The 23,095-nt window shown below is 31.1% G+C and overlaps 4 protein-coding genes across 4 annotated transcripts; 1 reads left to right on the forward strand and 3 right to left on the reverse strand.

Moving 5' to 3' along the window:
• Window positions 1–820: 820 nt before the first annotated feature.
• Window positions 821–1,285, forward strand: LOC107606435 (mitochondrial import inner membrane translocase subunit TIM17-1-like). Its single transcript, XM_016308500.1, has one exon. The coding sequence runs from the start codon at window positions 821–823 to the stop codon at window positions 1,283–1,285; it is 465 nt and encodes a 154-aa protein (XP_016163986.1).
• A 3,974-nt stretch (window positions 1,286–5,259) lies between these two features.
• LOC107608392 (mitochondrial import inner membrane translocase subunit TIM50-like) lies at window positions 5,260–8,508 on the reverse strand. The gene is made up of 10 exons (XM_016310192.3): window positions 8,158–8,508; window positions 7,915–8,018; window positions 7,775–7,811; window positions 7,585–7,646; window positions 7,345–7,461; window positions 7,121–7,228; window positions 6,565–6,666; window positions 6,141–6,300; window positions 5,613–5,724; window positions 5,260–5,500 (listed from the first exon to the last, which is right to left on the reverse strand). The coding sequence occupies exons 1-10, from the start codon at window positions 8,351–8,353 to the stop codon at window positions 5,464–5,466; spliced, it is 1,035 nt and encodes a 344-aa protein (XP_016165678.1). The 5' UTR covers window positions 8,354–8,508; the 3' UTR covers window positions 5,260–5,463.
• A 490-nt stretch (window positions 8,509–8,998) lies between these two features.
• EXT-LIKE (hydroxyproline-rich glycoprotein family protein) lies at window positions 8,999–11,602 on the reverse strand. The gene is made up of 6 exons (XM_016311237.3): window positions 11,418–11,602; window positions 11,150–11,250; window positions 10,784–10,893; window positions 10,491–10,566; window positions 10,197–10,337; window positions 8,999–10,058 (listed from the first exon to the last, which is right to left on the reverse strand). Exons 1-6 carry the CDS (start codon window positions 11,509–11,511, stop codon window positions 9,210–9,212), a joined length of 1,371 nt encoding a protein of 456 aa, XP_016166723.1. The 5' UTR covers window positions 11,512–11,602; the 3' UTR covers window positions 8,999–9,209.
• Window positions 11,603–11,982: 380 nt separating this feature from the next.
• On the reverse strand, window positions 11,983–15,488 carry LOC107609425 (65-kDa microtubule-associated protein 1). The gene is made up of 10 exons (XM_016311403.3): window positions 15,335–15,488; window positions 14,872–14,965; window positions 14,568–14,771; window positions 14,040–14,291; window positions 13,709–13,924; window positions 13,462–13,617; window positions 13,065–13,376; window positions 12,882–12,969; window positions 12,639–12,787; window positions 11,983–12,506 (listed from the first exon to the last, which is right to left on the reverse strand). Exons 2-10 carry the CDS (start codon window positions 14,941–14,943, stop codon window positions 12,207–12,209), a joined length of 1,749 nt encoding a protein of 582 aa, XP_016166889.1. The 5' UTR covers window positions 14,944–14,965; window positions 15,335–15,488; the 3' UTR covers window positions 11,983–12,206.
• Window positions 15,489–23,095: the final 7,607 nt, after the last annotated feature.

The raw sequence follows: 23,095 nt of genomic DNA on the forward strand, positions 1-23,095 counted from the left end.
TACATAATGGTTGGATTGGATCACTTCAAATTTCAAAAACAATTATTCCACTTAAATTAGGTTAACCCTTCTCTAAGGCTAAGGCTGCACACGGATCGAATTGGATATAGGCTAAAATTCTATTCGATCCGCACTGTACTCATTGGATCGGATCGGATACAATATCTGCATTTTTTTCAGGTCAGATTCGATCCGATCCGATCCGCATACTTGCGGATCGGATCGGATCAGATATCGGGTATATCCGTATAATTAAAAAAAAAAACTATTTTAAGATTCTATTTGATTATTTTTACAAAAAAATATCTATAACATTTATTTTTCACCTGTTTGAGCCTATTTACTCTTAAAATATTATTAATAAAAATTCTCTTGAATAACAAAAAAAATAATAATATAAAATTTAAGTTTAATTATTTTAAGTTAAAGTACAACATAAAAAATTAAAAACAAAGATATCATAAAATTCATATCACATTAGAGTTTACTTTCTTAAACTATGTTATTTATATGAGATGTGCGGATTTGCGAATTGAATCTGCAGATATCACTGCTAAATCCGCAATTCAATCCTACCATAGCGCGGATCGGATATTATCCACAAAATTCGAATCGGATGCGAATAATTACCGCAGATATGCGGATATTATCGGATATGCGGATATTATCCGATCCATGTGCAGCCCTATTCAAGGCACAAAATCAGCTTAAAAAGGATTAAAATTTGAGTCCATCAATAAAACCTAACCCTACCAAAACCATTGGTGCCGCCGCCAAAGACCCTTTTTTTTTTCTCTGAAACCTTAGAATTAATGCAATAATGCATTATTTACTATCAGAAACTCCAGAAAAAGCATTGCAACAGTCGTTAGAAATCACCGCCAGAGACGCCGGCGCCGCTTTCAAATATGCATTGGTTGGAGGATCCATCTTCCACTTTTTCAAAGGCTTATGCCGCTCGCCGGATGGAGAACGCCTCGCCGGCGCGTGGCACGCTATGGGAGTGAACGCGCCGCGCGTGGCCGGTAAGTTTGGGGCGTGGTTCGGTCTCAGCGCTGCCGTTGACAATGCCTTGTGCTACGCTCGCCAGAAAGACGACCATTGGAACTACATTGCCTCCAACACCATCCCCACCGTACTTCTCTGCATGCACCGTGGCCGTGCCGCCACCGTACGCTGGGCGTCCCTTGTCGCTGTGTACAGCGTGGCTATGCAGCTTTCGTTGCCCATTCTCCAGAGATACGAAGCTGAATTTAATGAAAAATATGGGGATAATACCAAGTAGCAAGTGCTTTATTTATTTTTTTAGTATATGTATTGGGATAATATGCCTAATAATTTTTTTGAAAATTTTATAACAATTAAATTTAATATTTAATTATTTTAATATTAAAATAATGAATCAAGGAGTAATAATTTTATTTATTTTCAGAATATAACAATTATTCATTAATAATAATAATATATAATTTGTTATTAAATTAAAATATTTATATTATAATTTTATTTTTTCATGATTAATAGACATTAACTAAAACAAAATCAATTTATTTATTTAGTAAAACCAAATTATTAATATAATTAATTGGCTATAGTTAATATGATAAAATAAAATATTAAATAATTTGATATTTATTTCAATTAAATTAAATTAAATATTAATTAATTAATCAAATAAAATAAATAAAAAATAGGGGTAAGTATGATTTTGGCCCCTAACGTTGACGGCCAGAATCGAAATCGTCCCTCATCTAATTTTCGACTTAAAATAGTCCTTAACGTTTTTTTTCGTATTAAAATCGTCCCTCATCACTCCCAACACAATTACCTCCTCCACCACCACCACCATCAACACCAACACCACTGCCACAACCTCCACCAACACCACCACCACCACCAGCAGCAGCACCACCACCACCACCACCAACGTTGCCGCCGTCCCCTCTACCCTTTCCCCTTCCTCCTCCCCCTCCTTGCCTCTCCTTCCCCCCACCCCCACCCCCACGCGTCCCTTCCCCCTCCCCGTCTCCCCTTTTCCCCACCCCCAAACAGAAACAGAAACAAAGAAACAGAAATTCAAAGAAAGAGATCTGATTCAAAGAAATTCAAAGAAATCTACAGAAGAGATTTGGTTCAAAGAAATTCAAATCAACAGAGGAGTATGTATGAACGGCGACGGTGAGCTCTGGTTCGAGGAGATCCGAGACAGGGAATAAGAGAAGGACGGGAGAGGGTCGCGGTTGATCTAGACAGAATAAGAGAAGGACGGGAGAGGGTCGCGGTTGATCTAGACAGGAGAGAGGCAGCAGCTGCAGCGGCGGGACAGCGAGACTGCGGCAGCGGGACGGCGGCTTCCCTTCCCCCTTCATCGTCATCATCATCAGAGTTCTGGAGAAGGCGGCGACGACGACGAGGTCACGGCGGCGACGACGGAAGCTCTCCGGCGCCGTCCCCCTCCCCCTCTTCCCTTCCCCTCCCCTCCCCTTCGTATACCCTTTTCTTTCCCCACCCCCTCCCCCCAACGCGTTTTCGTCCCCTCCCCCAACACTGCGTTTTTGTTTTTTTTTAATTTTATAATTTTTATTATTAAAATAAGAATAGGGGTAGTTTAGGAATAAAACAAAAAATTTTATTAAAAAATACGATTTTAATACGAAAAAAAATGTTAAGGACGATTTTATATCGAAAATTAGATGAGGGACGGTTTCGATTCTGATCCTCAACGTTAGGGACCAAAATCATAGTTACCCCTAAAAAATACCTTTAAGAACTTGTCACATTGTTATTAATTGAAAAAATTTGATTTTATTAATATATAATATAGATATTTAGTTTGTATTTATTTATATATAATAAAAAAATTATAATTTGTACAAAAAGGTTAAGGATTCAAGACTAAATCAGTTAGAATTTCAATTTAATTTTTAAAATTTTAATATATTAAAATTTTAAATGAGTCAATTAACTAATTTTATAAAGAAAAATATTACGTCAGAAAAATTTGTTATTTTTTGCTAATAACAAAAAATGTTTAAAAGTGTGAGTTAAAAGTATGTTATTAAATTAATAAATTAAAAACATTAGATTAATAAATAAAGTTATTGACCAAAAATAATAAATTTTGTTAGTTTTTGAAATTTTTTTAATAAAACTTTCACTAAATTAAACGATTTCAGAATTTTTTATGTGTATATAAATAATATTTTATTAGCAATAATGTATTGATATTGAACATTCATTCGAGGGACAGATTATTGAGAATTTGCAAATATAATCCTCAACCTTACGAGGTTTTTCATTTGCTCTTTCATATTTTATTAACAAAGTCGTCATTTAATTCTGGTTAATTTCTATGGCTTTTTAATTATTTCCTCATTTTGTTGTGGTTAATTATTTGTCAGACTTATATTTTTAAAATGTCAAAAAATTATTGTTCGACACGTTTTTCAAACATCAATGATATAGTTACTATTATATTTCTAACTTTTTAGTTGGGAGAGGACGCACCCCCTTAATCATACTTAAACTTCAATCAAACCGCATTCATTAAGAAAAATGGGTAAATAGTTGTTGGGACTAAAAATTCTTTATTCTGTTCTTTTTTTTTGTTCTTCTTCATTCTCTTCATCTTCCTACGGTTCCTCCTTATCTTCTTTTTCAAAATTTTAACTTATAATATAGCCAAACTCACTATACCCTTGCAGTTAACATAAATTATAATCATATTCACTTACGATTATGATAATCATACACTCAATAATCAACATAACAAATACAATTAAGTTCATTAATTTCATCATAATCGCATAACTTAAGATTTGAGAGAATGATACTTACTTTCACTAAAGATCTGTTACCTCAAAATAGTTAGCTGGCAGAGATTGTGAAGTTGGTAATGGTGACTGGCGATTTTTCTGGTACAGCTTCAACGAGCAACAATAGCAATGACAAGATGGCGACAATGACAATTTGACAGCTCAAAGACTGCGACATAGAAAAGAAAAATAAGATGTAGGGATGGCAGCAATAGCAATGGCATCAGCAACTATGGCAGTATCAATTATGTGGAGTCAGAACGACAACTACAGTAGAACAAGTTAGAACAAATGCAAGTCAGCTACGGTGTAGGAGAATGAAGAGCAGAAGAACGATGACAAAAGTACATTGGCAAAAACTGTTACAGTGCAGAAGTAGAAGCAGCAGCGAAGGCTCATTCTCGAATCGACGAAGGCAACAACAATTGAGGACTGGGGAAGAAGCAGGGCAAGATGTGGGAATAGGAAAGGAAGAGAAAGTAGAAAATAGAGATTGGTTCGATGATGGCGGTGCCGCGGTGATGATGATGAAGGTGAAGCTTGATGATGATGCTGACTGACCAAAGAGAAAAGAGAAGAGAAAGAAAAAAGGAGGGAAGAAGAGGAGAAGAGAAGAGTTTTTTTTTTTTTTTTCAAAGAAGGAATTTTTAATTTATAACCATTTAGAGTTGACAAATCAGCTTGATACATCACTCTTGTAAGTTGCAACTATTTGTCAACCAGTAGTCAAGGTTGATTTGTCCATTTTCCTGAATGGATAGAGTCAGTTGAGGTTTTGATTAAGGTGCACATTGTCCCTTGGTTAAAAGGTCAGAAAACGAAAAAATATTTGTCCCTTGGTTAAAAGGTCAGGAAACGAAAAAATATTTACCCTTGTATTAATAACTTTGGACATATAGTAAGCTAGAGCGATACTATACTATTTTCTGATTTCTTGATATGAATATATTATATATGAATTAAGAATTTAAATTTTGATATATCACTATTAGAATAAAATATTTTATGCATACATTTAATTATATAATAGTACATTAATAAAAATAATTATTTTTTATATTAATAACGTAAATAATTATATACAAAATAAATATAATTAAATAATTATATAAAATATTTTATATTATTTGGGCACCTAAATTAAACGCCATGACTAATGAGGAACTATGTATGGTAACCCTTAGATAAAAATTGACGGTAAATTTCTCATATTAAAATAGTAACTTACGACATATATTGCTACTTGTCATTTCAATAACAACTTCAATTACGAGGAACGTAACACATGCAAGGCAATTAATACATACGTGGCCTGGAATAAAACTCCAGAACTGAAAGTAAAATTGATGGAATAAATTTTTGGTCACATGTATGTAAGTTACCAATTTTATCTTCCAACAAATTATTTTATTTAAAATTCATCGATTTATCAATTAACAAATAATAAAAAAAAGTTCCAATTTCCATTGATGATAAATTCTATAAATTTAAACATCTTTTAGATAGATTTCTACGCATTGAAAAAGAGAAATTAAGAATAATAAGATAAATTTGATATCTTATATAAATTAAAACTCGATTCAATAAAAACCTTCTTGAAATCTACATAGTCATGTATATATATATAGTTCTTCTTTGTTCTTCACCACTATACACCAATCATTTGCGTAAGCTTTCTCCAATAACTGAAACAAAGGAAAAAAATTAGTGCAAACAACGCAGGTTCTTGTTATATCTTTCAATTGTATTTTTTTCTTTAAGAATTTTGAGGAAAAAAATTAAGCTAATTAATGCTACCTTTTATCCTCCTTGGATCGCTTATTTCGCTTAATGAATTCAGTTGGAATATCACATCCTCTATAAGATTGTAGTATTGGTCTTATATCAGTTGGACGCTGACGGGCAACACCTGCAAAAACAGAAAGTGTGTTAATAATTCATAAAATTATTAGAAGTTTTAAAAGAAACTAAAGAATTTTTTTTTTAAAAAATAGCTTCTTTATTTTTTAAGATATGGTAAAGAGAATATGTCATTATATAACAATTTTAAAGTCTAATTAAGTGTATATAAAAATCAGCTAACAATCAACTATTACATATAAAAATATGTATTTGGAATCTCAAGAACTTTTTATTACACTACTGTAAATAAGTTTGATTATTCTATTATAATAAATTTGATTATTTTTATAATTGATTATTTAATTAAAAAAATTTGTAAATTAATATATATAAATGTATATAAATACATAATAACTAATTTAGTGACTAATTTTTAATATTTACTTATCAACTTTTAAGATTTAACATATATAGAAAGCTTACACTTGAGAAATGGTATAAAATCTAAGAGAGTTGTGTCATCTTTATCAAATCCTTCGCATGGTTTGATAGGAACGCAATTTTCTGGTTGAAGACAATTTTCCAAAGCGTGGGCACTTAAATAAATAACTTTAGCTGGATCTCTGTTTAGTTTTGAAAGATCCTACAAAGAAAATCAAATAAAGAAAACGGAAAATAACATCTCAATATATATAAGAATACAATATACGAAACATTTTATAATGAATATATAAATGACAAGATTAAGCACACATGATATATATAATAATACTATTGGCCTAGATTTCTTATTTGATTTTACCTCGTATACAAGCAAAATTGCACCCAGTATTTACTGTTCCATTGTTGATAACTTCCAAGGAAATTCCAGAGAGAATTGAATAAGTAATAACAAAGTAATACTTACTCTAAAGTGTTTTCCATCTCGATACTTAGTAGCTACCCTTGATAAGGTATATCTAATGCATCTTTTAGTGGGATCTAGCCTATTTATTACTTTTTTTACATGCTGCACAAATCAACAAAACAAGAATACATTAATATTGAAGGAAAATATTAAGAAAATAACAATTCATGGGATTATATTTGGCAAGTGTTTAAGAATGAAAAATATAAAAAAAAATATTGAGATAAAAGAATAAAATATATAGAAGTTTTGTCTTTTATTTTTGTGTTTCAATTATTTTTAATTTTTGTATAAAATATGGAAAAAAATTTGTGCAATGTTAGGGGGTCAGCAATTTTTGTGATTAGTAGCCATCAAATAGCCATCAATGATGATTTAATGGTGTGATATTGGTGTAAGATTTCATCCAATGGCTCACATTTCTCTGTTGGTTACATGCTGGCCAAAATTCAATAAAATTGCTGGCCTCCTAGACTTTTCCAAAAAATTTATGTCACACCAAAAACAATTTGTTATGTTTGACTCGGTTAATAAAATAAAGAAAACATTATATTACCCCTTGATTTTCCGCATCTGTATACACCACAATTTCATAGAGGCCAGATAGATGTTCCAAGAAATCAACAACTCCAGGTCTCTTGACTGGCTCCCACCAATCTAATCGCTTTACATGCAAAATTAAAAGAAAAACCTTTAAAATAAAGATGCTTCACCATTTTTTTCTGAATTTTAATACAAACAAAGAATGGTATATTTTACAATTGAAGCCTAATTCATTACCATCCACTCATAGTAAATTAATGTCTCGTCAAGATCTAGAACAAGTGTATACACATGTTTTCCTTCATCAGGAGACAAGTCAGGGAGGAGTTTATCTTTCCATGGCTCGGTATAACTCTAAAAAGAAGTATATGAATAACAAAGATTAATATCAAAGGTAGAAAATATAGTTTAAAAAAAAAAAAAAACAAATGTCAAAACCAAAATAAAAGGATAAAAAGAAAGAAAGAAATAAAATACTCGAATAATTCCTTCAATTAGGGTTCTTTTTTCCAAATAAAGCTCTATTGCTTTAGTAGGCACTGAAACATTGTGTTAGAAAGAAATATGATCAGCATGCAAATAAAAGCATAATTAAATAAAAATGTTGATTTGATGACTAAATTTTTTATATACACACAAACATTAATTCGAGACAAGTGATGTGAACCTGAGATTGCAGTTGAATATAACTCGTGTTGAAATTTCTGCACAATAATTAGGGTAACAAATAATGAAGGCATGCATGGCTGAAAGCAAAATCAACATGAAATCGAATGTGAGATTAAAGAAGCTGTGAGCAGCACTCACGCCAAGAGCTGTACATTCATTATCGCCAGCACCAGAAGCAGTAGTGTACTTGGCGGATTCACGAATCGATTTTGTTTTCTCTTCAATTTCATCTAAACTGTAAGCTGGTGAACACAAAATAAACTTCACTTGAACCTTTTCAAGATCAACGCAATGATTTAATTCAGTGAAGATTAAAGCTAATTTAATATAGTTTCTGATCGGATCTAATTCCGATAATAAGAATTAAGAAATTAAACGTACCGTAGGAGACGTAAGCAGTGAAGGCGGTGGATCCGGTGAGTGCAGAAACGGCGGCATATTTGAGGTAGCTCCCGATGCGAAGTGAGGAGGCGGCTGCAGGAGGATTAAGATTGGTGCAGAGAAAGCGATGACGACAGAAACTCAGTAAGAATTCACCGACTCGTTTTGAGCGAAGAACTCGCATTCGTGACAACATAGCTGACTAGCTGTGATTTGCAAGAGTGTGTGTGAAGAGAAGGAAAGGGGTTTAACTTTTAACTTTTAACTTTTAACTTTTAAACAAGTAATTAGGTTATTATTATTATTTGCATGCAAACACTCTAACCCCTTCCGCAAGAGTTGCTATAAAGTGAAACGGAAGAGCAAGACATAGTGATCCTAGAGTGGGCTTCCATAGTCTCAGGGAAATGGGCTTGGGCTTTAATGGTTTAACCTACCAACTTTTTAATTTCATTGCATTGTGCATCACGCGAACGCCATTACCACATTTTAACCTTACAGAAATGCAAGCTCTTTCTCCTTTTTAACATTTTATTTTTCATTCTGTTACTCCTTTTTACAGAGGAACAACGCGATCTTCATAGAACATCAACTCTGAACATTATCTACTAATCTTTGTGTTAATTATTTTCAACCTTTGGTAGTCGTCGAACCATATTGAGCTTTAACCGGTTGTGGCATACATACATATTTTCTTAGTCGATGTTTTGGAAAAAAATAAGAAAGAAAAGTGAACAAAAAGGCTTTATGCAAATTTTCTCTTTGGACAATGAAAAGGGGAAAAAAAAATTAAATGAACAAACATTGTTCTTGTGTTGTAGATAATGGGGAAAAAATGAAATTCATCAAGCAAACAATCGCATTTGTCTCTTACACAGATCCGTTGATAAACAAATGAAATACAGCATACTCCAGGAAAATTTCAAGATTTCCAGTTAAAGTCATGTTTGCTGAATCCGCAAGCTAACATGATATATACAATATTTACATAAGAACATGCATATAATAGGTAGAAATTCAATGGAAACCCACACTAGGATTTACATGAAAGCTCATTGACCAGCTGATGGATTTGTCAGTAACTCAAGTGATTTCTTCAAGAAGTCTACTGCAACTGAGACATCATCAAATGCAAGTGCCCCCACAGCAAATCTTGCGGCCTTATGCGCCTCTGCTATTTTCTCAGGTGCTGGCTGGTAGTTACTGTCATACTGATATGTCTGAGTGTTTGAGATATTTCCGTTTTTGTTCCCAGAACTATGCTGAGCAATTGGTGAATGACTCGTGGTAAGAGGAGCAGACTGTGAAGAGTATGAAGGATCAGGCCCTTGAATATAAGTATAGTTCGAAGGGACTGATGGTAGGCTGCTTTCTGTAAAACTTGGGTACGATTGAAAGTGTGGATACGAGTGCGAAGATGGAGGTTCTTGAGAAGGGTAGTTTGAGCCTAAATGCTGTGAGTGTTCTGGTGAGTACTGCTGATGGTTGTAAGGCTCAGAATAAGAGCTATCTGATCTAGCAAGTGGGGGAGAATGGTAATCTTGGGCAGGTGGTGGAGGATGATAATCTTGGGAAGGAGGAGGAGGATGGTAATCTTGCGAGGGTGGAGGAGAATGATAATCTTGGGAAGGAGGAGGAGGATGGTAATCTTGAGAAGGATAGAAAGGTGTGTAAGGTTGAGAAGATGGAGAAACACTGGAAGAATGCTTATTATTGTTTACTCTATCATGAAACTGCATAGATGGTGGAATGTTTGGCAAATGCTGGTCATTAGCAGTATCATGGAATTGAGGTGCAGAATGAGAGCTTGGGAGATTATGGTAGTCAACAGGGTTATGATAACTAGGTGACGGATCGGATTCTGGTCCAGGACTTGCAGTAGTTTCATTGGTGTCAACATTCTGCAAAAGTAAAGATAGCTGAAAATTAATTCTTCACATTTATTATTCTATTAACACTTCTTTTTTAGTATTGGTCTATTACACATATTTACTTATTGATCAAACTCTGACTAAACCAAGTTGAGTTTAGAACCATACAGGTGTAGTATTAGGAGTACTCGGTAAAAATGAAAGGTCATCATCACCAGCCGGTGGGCCAGCTGTGGGCTTCCTTCCTTCTTTCACAGCCTTTCTTATATCTGCTGCTTTCCAGGCAGCATATTTCTGTTTCTGTTCCAGCTGAAAAGAAATTCAGAAAAGCATTAAACCAACAATGAGAAGTTATTTTTCAGTTGCAAATAACTTCCAACATAAACAACAGTTCGCGAGAATCTGCAAAATGCAACAAGAGATGCATAAAAGGAAAGTTGAATAGATTAACCAGATACGCACATCAGGTTGAAGTGCTCCAAATTGATTAAGAATCTCGAAAAAGATGCTAGCTGCATAAAATGTTTTTGCTGTATTCCTGCCCAAGTCATAGAACTTATGTCAAAAACTGGTCAAAGATGAAACTTTAAAGTTCAAATAGAAGCCGCCAAAAAGAAATATGAGCAATCATACTTGGAGTGAAAGGGGAATACAACAGACAGAAGCAACAGATAAGCCAAAACCCAAAAGACAAAATCAGTTCATGCCTAAGAAATTATGGAGTTATAAACGGTGGAAAAAAGCGAGTAACATACAAGTCTGCTCTTCCAGCACGATCTTGCTTGTCTGCTTTTCCAAACACATTCAAGGCAAATCCCTCAATATATAGATTATCCTCTGGTCCAATCTGGATTGACTTCTTATCCTGTAAGAAAGAAAATGGAGGATCAACGATGAACCAACATGAAATTACAAAAGTTGAGTACGAAAAATACAAACAAAACCAACCACAAATACCTCCAATCCTAACATAAACAATAACAAGCAGAGTAGTTGATCCACAAGATCAATCAAAACACAAATTCAATTGCAATTCCAATAGCTAATTGTGATTAAGATTAGGACTAAATGAAATTAAGCCGAAAACAGAATTATTATATTTACTGAGTTAGATTAAACACCTTCTCGAGCTGCTTCATGAGCGAAACAAGCAGAGCATTGGTGGTCTTGGTGCGTTCACTTTGCGGAATCTTTAATCCTCGCTCCATCGCATATAATCGACCTAAAAATTAGTAATAGCATCAAATTTTAATCCTATCCAATTCAGATCAGTGAATAAAACTTGATCGAGCAGGCGAATCAACAATCAAAAATAGGAATCGATCTAACAATCTATGAAAAGGAAAAAAAATTGAAAAGAGAACAATCAAATAAGAAAGAGATGATTACAGTAATAAGCGACGAGAGGCTCATGCTTTTGCAGCTCATCGGCGCGTTGAAGGTACGGTAATAGCAGCTTCGCCGGTTCGTTCTCGTTCGACATCGTTGTGAGAGCTTCAAAGAGAGAGAAAGAGAGAGAGACTCAGATCCTTGAAGCTAGCGAAGATGAATTCGAATATGATCTTTCTACAATGATACGGCGCCGTTTTATTCTATATATATATTTTTTTGGTCGTGGCCCATGGCCAAACAAACTGACCGGGTCGGGTCGAACCCCGCCCAAACTACAACCAGAAATTCCTATTTTATGAGTTTTTTTTCATTACATGTTTACTTGGAAAATCCCAAATTCTGAACTATGTTAGTGAACAATGCAATTACATATAGAGTAACCTCTTTTATCCACTCATGATTTTAGTAATTTTTTTAGAAGTGTAGAGTGTTTTTATTTTATTGAACCAATTTTAAAATTTATTGTTTATATTATCTAAAAAAGTCATTGTCTACTTAACAAAATCGATTTGATACTGTTTTATGCAATAAAATATTTTATCTTTTGGTAAAAAAAAAAATAGAGATAAAACGGCTTCAGTGGATAAGCCAACATGTATTGATAAAATCTCCAAACATCAAACATAACATGCACATCTAAGAAAAGTTCCCTCTCCAAATTATATGGTCACTCACATTATATTATATATATATATATTTATATCCTAAAGACAGCAGCAACTAGTAATATGAGAATGCTACAAAGATGAAATTGTTGGGTTTGAAAAACAAAGACCCTCTCATTCACTAGGGAGATGCAGGGATGGGTTCAGTTCCAGAGACCAGAGAAGCACCATCTTCTTTTGATATGGCCACATAATTCACAGGTGCAGATAGTCTATGATTATCTCTTTTCGAGTCTTTTGAGGTCGACCGGCTTCCATTTTGATGAGTATTCAGTGATAGCCTCCGGTTAGGAGTCCCGTTGGCTCCGCCGTTAGCTCGAGGACCTCCCTTCTTGGCACTCACCGGCCGAGCAGGGCTAGGTCTTGATCCAAATACAGAATCTTGTTCTGTGCTTTGCTGCTCATGGTACTTCTTCTGGTCCTGCACATAACAAATTCCATGAGCTATGTATGATAGTTAAGATGTTGACATATATTATGTTAAGCAATTTAGTCAGACTTGTCAAACTACTGAACGATTTTCAACTATCAGCTTTACATAAAGACATCTTACTCGCATCCTTCGCCTTTCCTCTTCTCTCTCGTGCCTAAGCATGGCGTATTCGTCTAGCATAGCAAGAAGAGGAACGCCGTCGTATGCGAATGACATGTCATGATCTTCTTCCCATGCACGAGTTTTGGCAACCAAAGTATCAACCAAGGCTGCATTTATACCAAAAGAAACAAAGTTAATCACTCCATTAATGTGCCACCATGTTGTTTACTTACAAAGAAAGTTATCTCATTCGATATGTACCCGGAATTTTGTTGACAAGTATGCGAGCTTTCTCTGCACGTTTGAGGTTCAAGTGGGCACCTCTGCTTGCATTGTACCTGTTTTCATCCTGTTTCACAAAGTATATATAACAAGTTAAGAACCCACATTTTGAAATGATCATAACATGAATCAAAGCATAAGGGAGATTGTAAGTATAAGTACCCGATTGTAATCTTCAAGCCAACTCTCTTCTTCACATGCTGACATCCATTTCTCAACCTTGTCTAATATATCTCTTCGGCTTAAAGCTTCTTCTTTAGCTTTTGCTATCTGATTATCCATGTCAGCAAGTAATTCAGCCGGTTCGACATTACCAGAATCGATCATTTCCATGATCTTCTCCCGGGCCGCTTCCGGATCTATTTCGACATGAGCACGGGCAAAGATCTCTTCCAGTTCTGCTTGCTTCTTGAAAGCAATTTCCTTCATCCTGCTGGCCTTCAGCTGATCAAGCCTCTCGACTTCCACTTCGGCCTTCACAACAAAGAATGAGAAAATAATCCATCAGCAGCATAAATCTCAGAGCCCAAACTCTGTATACTTAGAAAATCTTTAGTACCTGCTCAATCAAATCTAGTGCAAGGGACCCGGGAACATTGACCTCATCTACTGAAGCCGACATATTGCAAGTAACATGGTCGAATAGTCTCCTTTCCTCCGGATGTGTATCCATTAGATTCCACAGATCAGTTAACTGAGAAGCTAATTCTTGGAGCTGCAAAGGATACACCGGTCAAGGCAAGATAGAAACCAAGTCTACAATGTATATATAAACATATGGTTGTTCTAATTTCTAAATGCATTACCTTTTGCAGCCTTTGCTTTTTATCTTCCTTCAGTGTCAACACTGTCTTAGCCAGCCTAGCTAGAGTGTCATTGCTTATGCTTTTGGATTGAACACCGGTAGAATCATCGAGGCTCGGGTGTACCTCGGTTACAGTACTGAAGAAGTCCATACCTAGGACAGCACATAGATCATGCACAGTACTCACAAATTCAAGAACCTTGTGCAACCTCTCACTCTGCCAAACAAAGCAATGCAATGAAACTCTCAATCTACAACACTGTTTATTGAATGTAGTTTTCAAATACTACACTGTTAAGCTCTCAATTGCAATACTCTCTATGAAGATTCACCTTTTCCTTTTGAAGTTCTTGGAGCTCAGATTGATATTCATCTAGCTTCTTCAGAGAGAGGTCAGATTGATTGATTGCAGGTGGATTATCGCTGAGACTTAAATTGCCAGCTATCTCTCCACATATCTTCTGGATCTGTGATTGCACATCTGAGAACTCCTTTATTCTTTCTTCTTTTTGTTCCCACAATTGTTCGAGTATCGGTGCAATAGCTGCAAGCTGTTCCTTGATAGTTCCAGAAGTGCTTTCAGGCTGCAAAAGCACAAATAGCAACATAGTAAATTAATATAATGACACTAAAGTTAATACAAATACAATGACACTAACATAGCCTTAATATTCAGATGCATCATAAAGTTAAGATAACCACTCAGATAAAATTGTCTTTAGGTAAAAATGATAGGTGAAAACCTGTAGATAGTTTGACATATTTGACTAAATTAATATCTAACAGTTCTCAACTATCATCTTCACACGAGTGAGTAGTGACCTAAAGTTAAATCTAGAGCTCATGTGTGTGTTACTAACAACTAAGGCAGAGCTCTTTTCGCCAAGAGCCGATAGAAGACTAGATAGCTCAAGCTTAGCATCAGACAAGGCTTGAAGTAGTTGCGCCCTCGACGTTGCAGCCTGCTCAACCTTTCTCCTGTACACATCTAAGCATTCCTGCTCTAACTGAAGCAGCATCTTGTCACGCTGCTCGTCGCTCTCTCCCACCTCATCCCATATTTCCTACAGCAAGATAAGCCAGCATTACAATTCTGTTTGAACATACATACACATATCAGTGATTACACAGATGAGAACCAAAAAAAAACATGAATTAGGTTACCTGCAGCTTCTTTAGCAAGGAACCACAGGTGTTCTCTCCAACAAGGGGATTATGAGCTTCTGTCACTGCCATTGAAGTTCAAGAGTAACCTAGCCTACACCACAACAGAAGAATCAAGAATGAACATAATGTTTATAACTAGACAATAATTTCATATCAACATGAAAATCATATAACATACCAAACAAACAAACACAGAAAAATGGTACATTTCATTCTGGGAACAGAATATAGCAAAATTAACCAGTCTATGCATATGGTAAAAACTAAAAAGTAGTGATTAACAGAATAATTAGAGCAATTAAGACAAGTGAAAGTTAAAAAATCTTGAGAGTTGCATCTAGAGAGAAAAAAATCTGCAAACAAAGTACAGAAGCATAATCCAAAGCTAAGAAAGAAAGATGAAGCAGAATGAGAATGAAGAGTTTCAGAAGGAAGAGAAAGAATCAGATCTCAAGAGTACCCCGTTGAGTATGAGGCTTTAGAGTGAGTGAGTGAGTTTGTTGCTTTCAGATCTGTGAGTAGTGAGTAGGGAACAATGAAGAAGAGAAAGAGAGAAAAAGAAAGTGAGTGAGTTTAAGAGTGCACTAACCACAAAGTACATAACACACAGGACCTCACTCTTGAACTTGAACTTCAAGCCATGGAGCCAAACTACTTGGTCCCACTCCACTATTTTATTATCTAATCCTATGTTTAAGTTTAACACTTTAAATATATGAGATATAAAAATTTCTATTTTTATATTTTATTTTGTAAAAATACTATTTTTCCACTAAAATTAGTATTTATATGAAAATATATGAATATATTTATATATAAATATATATTATTTAATTTATTTTTAATATATATTTATATTCGTAACTTATTTAGTGTATAAATTAAGAAAAAATATAGAGAGACAATGAGAATACTAAATAATATAAACAATAAATATATTAGATGTTTAATTCAATAGGTATGTAAATGATTATGTTGATTATTTTTAATTAAATGGTTACTTTTTATTTGATTTACTCATACACAGTTAATAATAGTTTGATGTTCAATTCACTAGATACAAGAATGATTATTCTAATGTTAAGGTTTAAGAAGTAATTTGAGAATAAATGAATTACAAAAATCTACTTTTCTTTTATTTCTTCCAAACAAAAAATAAAAAAATATATAGTTATAAAAGTTTAATAAAAATAAATTATATTTTTATTAAAATCTCTGTATTTTTTATTAAGAATACAAAATATATTAATTTAATATCTTAAAATAATATATCTATATTGTCAATATGATTTTATGTCCTTTTTTATCGCTTTTAATATTCTAGACTTATAAGTATACACATTCTTAAAACTCTTAATTATACTAGTCATCTAAAAATATATTTATTTACAAAGAATAAAGATGGTTTAATTAAATATATTAAATTATTTAGTAATTTCTAATTACTATCCTTGTATACAGATATTTTTATATAAATAACTTGGCTTGTATATATATTTAGTGTAACAATAAGTAATTTAGTGTGGAAATAACATGATTTTTTTTTTTTTTTTTTTGTATTCTGGAAATAACATGAGGGCTTGTCAGTGCCTCCATGTGTGATCTGTGTTCCTCAATCATTTCCCTTTCTCCCACATTATTAATTAATCATACTATAATTCTTTATAAACAATAATATGACCAAAATGCCCCCACCAAAATAAAAACATCGATAAAATGAAAAATAAAAATTTTATTATTGTTAAATTTATATTTTTATTTTACATGAACTCTATTTAAAAATAATTAAATATTATTTTCTCACTTTGGAAGAATACAATCTTTACTAAATACTTCTTTTTCCTTCATTGTAAAGACTTTGAATGGTGTCTTATTTATTAAAATAATAATTATTACTTGTTAATTAATAATATATAGAATTTATTATATTTGAATTAAATTAATTTAAATAATAATCACCAAAAAATTAATTTTAAATAGTATTAGTTTTCGATAGAATAAGATCTTCTCCATATTATTTTTTTATTGGCAATAGTATAACTTAAACCTTATTTTTCATTTTTAAATATTATTTAAAATGAACACATCTTTTTTAAGGATGAACCTAAAAAAACACACAAATTTAATATTGGCGGGAGAGGAAAAAGAGAAGAAATGGACCCAATGGAACACAAGTAATAAATACATCTGTTCAAAACTGAAACTCAAATCAATAATAACCACTTTTTTTCCTTCTAATATTATTCATAATAATTAGGAGTAAAAGTAATGTTGCAAAAAGATTAATTGAAAACTTGAATAATGTATCTATCTCTACTCTCTAGCCTACATGGGAGGCTCTTTAAAGATATGTTTGGTGTTTTATGTATTTATATTTTTTAATAATAATTTTTTTAGTTTATTATGGTATTTCGATATTCTGTAGATTAAAGACTAATTTATTATAAATTTAAATTTTATTTAAAGATTTGTTATTAATTAATAAATTATTATATACATAAAATAAAATTTAAATTTTTAATATTTATTTAAATAAATTAATAAATTAACTACTAAATTAATCTAAATTAGTTATTTTTAATAATATTTAGTTAATTAAAAATATTATTTATATACTAAAATTAACTATTAAAATTAATTATTATGTATTTATGTATAAATATATATGTAATTTAATTTATTTTTAATATATATTTTATATTTTAAAGTATATTTTATATTAATAATTAATTTTAATAACTGATTTTAATATACACAATTAATATGATTGTTAATTAATATACCATTATTGATTTATTTTACACATATATTAACATTTAATTAATATGCCACTGATTAGTTTTCATATTTTATATTACACGACCTTGTTGCTCATCTTTTAATAACTTTCATGCTACTACCAATTTCAATTATATATTGTGAAATTTAATTAGAAAATGAGTTATGTATTGAAATCAATCATCAATCATAGACTTGTGTAAGAATATATATAATAAAAATCTATAACGTACAAATATGAATATGAAATAATAATTTAAAGACCAAGAATAGTCCCAAAGAGCCTAACAAAGGGCAATGTTGTCATAATAACACCAACGGGCATGCATGGCCTTTTGTTAAATGTTCCATATTTCAAAATTTAGTAAACCTATGTATTAATAATTATTAATAAGGAAAATGATTCTTTCATTAAAATAAAACTAAAAAAATTATTTATATTAAAATCAACCATTAAAAAATATATTAATTTATATATTTTTAAATAAATAATCAGTCACTAAAATAATTAAATCCATAATAAATAAATAATTAAATTTATAAAATATTAAATATATACTTTTATACAGAATATAATTAATTGATGATTAATTATTTATATATACGGAACATAAAAAAAAAAAAAAAAAAAGAAGAGAAAACCAAGAAATGAGGCAAAGGGCAAAGACTGTGGTCAGAGGTTGGGTGTCAAAACGAATCTACAGACACGTTTCTGTCCAAATTAGTTTATGACAACATCAATGTGAAGACACCTATTTTTTCTGTTTACTGTATAATATAAGCTTCTATAATATATGTTTAATAATATTTAATATTAAATTTAAAAAAAAAACGAAAAGTAGTATATATATGCGCACTTTTTGTTTTTGATATTAGAATAGAAAATTAGGAATGATTTTTTTTTTTTTAAATGTGGATGATTGGAGTGTTATTTTTAAATGTAAAATTATTTAATTAGATAATTAAAAATTTTAATTAGAAAAGCAAAAATTAGATCGTTCGATTTATGAGAAGTATAGAAACTGGATCGTTCGATTTGTGAGAGATACAGAAATCAAACTGAAAAATTTCTGTTAAAAAAAATTAAAAAATTTGAAGTACAAAAATCAAACCTTTTGATTTATGTACCTTTTATACTTTAAAAAATATCAAAAAATTACGATATTAAAATACATCACTACTTTTATTCCTGTACCCAAATAAAAAAAAAAACCCTGTCTATGCTGCGTGCAAATCAAAGAACTACATTTTATATTTTGATTTTCGTCACTTTCTTTGGACCATAACCTGGTTCTCTTTTCTACGTAAGTATCCATTATTAGAATATAATTAATCATGCATTGACTATGGTCCTACGTTTCACCATTTTTATTGATAAATCCATAAACAGCCTTGGTGCCCATCAAGTGTTCTATATGGCCCCCCATAAATTTCCATATTTTCTACAAAATTATTATAATAATATTTTAATGCACATATTTAGTAGTCACGTTCTTACTTAAAGAATACTTCATCAATCATTAGTTTCCTTTTATTATTGATTCATGATTTAATTTCTACACGCAAGACAAATAATAATGATCATTTTATATTTTTTATTTTGTCCCTCAAATTACTCATTTCATTATTGTTAATCATATGCTTATTATGAAATTTCTGCCTATATATCTAACAACTATGAATTTTAAAGGTTTAATTATTATGTTTGTTTTTATAATTTTGTAAAATTTTTAATTAAGTCTTTGTATTTTTTTTTTAATTGAGTCTTTGTACCAAAATTTTTTTTAATTGGGTCCATATATTTTTTTTTTCTTTTATTTTTGTTTCTACACCAAATTTTTTTATATGAGTTCCTATAAAATTAAATCAATTATCTAATTGAAAAAAAAAATTGGTGCAATTACCTAATTAAAAAGAAAAAAGTATAGGGACCTAATTAAAAATTTCATGAAACTATAGGACCAACAGAATAATTAAACCAATTTTAAAATTGTTATTAAGCATGCATCTCTCAATTATATATGCAAACAAATAAATAAATTTGCTGCTTACAACTTTTTAGAAAAGTTTGAGCAATAAATTGGTAGCTCTATCTATTTATTATTCAACCTGCAAAGTATGCTGGGTTGGTTAGCTAATAACCTCAATATAGAGCTTAAAAGACATAAAAAGGTGTCACCCTTTAATTAATTAATTATCCTAATAATATTACTGTATGTGATTAAGGGTTGGCTTACTTGCCGGCATGAGTTTCTGCCTTCTACTTTTGCATTGCATATTTTAACTCATCTGGTCAAGAAGTTATTTGTTACAGATCAATCTAAATTGGTGAAAATTCAGGTACAGTCAATTTTATGTGAAGTTGATAATTGAGAGTCGTCGAATAATTTGACTGATTTGTCTAAATTTTCATCTAACTGTTCTCAGCTATCAACTTCACGTGAAATCGACTACACCTGAGTTTAATTTTCACCATCTAAATTTTATTTAAGAGTTTATTGCTGAATAATAAATTACTACGTACACAAATTATGATTCAAATTCTTTATGTATTTATTTAAGTGAATGAATCATTTAACCACTCGATTAATTCAAATTGATTTCTATTATCTATTATTATAAAGAATGTGTTATGTGTTTAGTTTGAATAAATTTTGACTAATACGAGGGAAGAAAATATATATAATATATATAACTTACACATCTATCTATTTTTTTTTACAGTATTTTTTAATTCGATAAATTAAAAATTAATTTACAGCAAATTAAAATTTCATCTAAAATTCTATTGTTGTTTGACCAACAAAATTATTGCATACTAACTTCAAGGAGTATGGTCCAATTAATGATGATTACTCCGTTAAATTCGAATTGAAAACTTTTTCACAACTAGAAAATTGATCATTGTAGGATTTGGTCTTAAAATTTTTTTGTCATATATACTTTAATTTTAAACAAATTTTGATTGCTAAATTAATCCCTAAAACTTTTGTTTCGTAAGTTGTTACATCAATTAGAAAGATATAATGTAAAATTAATTTAACTGATAAAATAAAAAGTAATAAAGTAGTCTGATAAAATTAAAAATTAAAATGTTGAATAAAAAAGTATTATGGATTTTAGATTGGATTAGTGTGAAGTGTGGAAAACAGCAAATCGATAAGGAAGATACCAATGGAATGCACATGTGACCTTAACACAACAGACAGAGAATACATTCGAAACTTGAGAATTTTGTATAGCTAACATTTTTGTTTATTATTATTATTATTATTAATTTTTTATAGGTAACATTGACCAGCCGAAAGCACAATATCTCTAATAACGTATCCATCACATGCATTTGTATTTTAAAATAATTACTTGCCATTTAGCCTAAATAAACATGAGTTAAGATTGCCACCCTCACATGTGATTGTAGTATTTTATTAGGCACAAAATCTTTCCAAGTTAAACCCTATTTGCAACATATTGTACCTGCTTCTTTTAGTTTTTTTTTTTTTTTTTAAATACAGTATTAGTCTAACAGAAAAAAGATTAATCTATTATAAATTTAAACTCTATTTAAGAGTTTGTCATTAACTAATAGATTAACCTCAAGGATTCCAACAAATAACGGCAGTTTAATGAGTTTGTACCTACTTCTCTTAGTTTTTTTCTTTTGCAGCAATTTTGGTTGACTGTTGCAAAAAAAACCGTCAGTCTGTCACTATCTACTAATTTTCGTATAGTGATTATTGCATATATAATGCAGAATTTAAAAACGAATAAATGAATTAACTACTCAACCAACCCAAATTAATTTTTTATTTCTCTTAGCTCTTATAAGTTAACTACCTACTTCCTTAGCTTGACGATTAAATGAGTAATTGGTATTAATAAACCCAATTATTGGAGAGGAGTATTAGAGACCAGCAGGTTTTACAATTTGGAGACCACTTCGATAAAGATACTAAAAATGTCTTTTTTTTTTTAAAAGTCGTTTACATGTGTCATGATATTATTGTATATTTTTATTAAATCGGTTAATAATTTATTTTTTAATAAACTATAATAAAATCGGTTTATTATAGCAACAATAATAAACCCACTGCACTATAATTATTAGACATGTTTAAATTTTTTAATAAAAAGATAAATATATCCCTAATTTTTATTTAAAAAAAACTATGATCCAGTGGGTTATGTAAATTGGTCGGTTTGACCGGATCTGATAACAATTGGATTCATTGTTATTGTTATAAAAAAATCAGTTTTATTCTTTTTTTGTTGTCCACGGTATCCTCCAATTCGACAGGTTAAGGATTAATCCGTCGCGGATCTGAGCTCCGTTTAAGGGTCTGCCGCTGGCCAACGGGTTGCTGCATGCACAAGGCGGGATTTGAACCCCCGACACTTGCTTAAGCGGACGAGTGAGCTGACCACTCAACCAACCCAAGTTGGTTAAATTAGTTTTATTCTAGTTTTTTTTAAAATTTAAAAATAACCGATTCATTAATACGTCTAATAATAATGCGACACATAAGTGTCTTTACAAAAAGACGTTTTACGCGTCTTTATGGGAGCATCATTCGATTGATTTATAGTCATCATTAGTATTTTTAATAGTGTGAGATTATATTTAATAATATAAAATTACTCACTTTTCTTTTACTAATTAACTACTGACCAAATTTTAATAAAAGTGTTGGTCCTAAATTTCTCTTTCTTGGGTTTGCCACTTGTACCATAGTTGTTACGCCACCAAATCGAATTAATGTCCATTTTAATGGTAAATTTAATTTGTACTGAGAAATGATATTATATATATTATAACTACTATGCACGACTTGAATATGTTATATTTTTAAGGTGAAGGTTTAGTTATGAATATTTTATGTATTGTTAATATAAAAAAATTTATCCAAATAATTAATTATGTATTATCACATTAATAAAATAATTCATTTTTAAACCTATTATTTAAATATAAATTTGCGTGAATAACAATAATAATAGCATGTAACTCTATATATAACTGTTGTAGAAAAAAGTTGGAGAGAGGGACCGTTTTAGTATCAACAAATTAGGCAACAAACTCTATACTTTTATTTTTATTTTTTATTTTTTGTTAATAGAATAGTAATAGATATACACCTAAATGTCGATATTACAAATCATAGTGTCCCTCTAATAATGTTGTATCAAATGAAAGAGAAAAGAAAATTCCTCTTTCTGTAAGCCCCACTATTTTTTTAGTAAAAAAGAAGTTAGAAGTTAGGCGAAAATTAAAACATACATCATTTGTATTTTTTAAGCCAGTGTACGTAGTATCAATTCCATTCACATCAAGGGTTAGTTTGATGTGGGAGTAAAGATTAGGTAAATAAGCCAATGACTTATAACTCAAATGGCATAGTTTTTTCATATTCAATTAAGAGGTTGCGTGTTCGAGTCTCCTATT

This window comes from Arachis ipaensis, chromosome B7 (genome assembly GCF_059453495.1).
Source record: "Arachis ipaensis isolate K30076 ecotype BB chromosome B7, ASM5945349v1, whole genome shotgun sequence".
Lineage (NCBI taxonomy): Eukaryota > Viridiplantae > Streptophyta > Magnoliopsida > Fabales > Fabaceae > Arachis > Arachis ipaensis.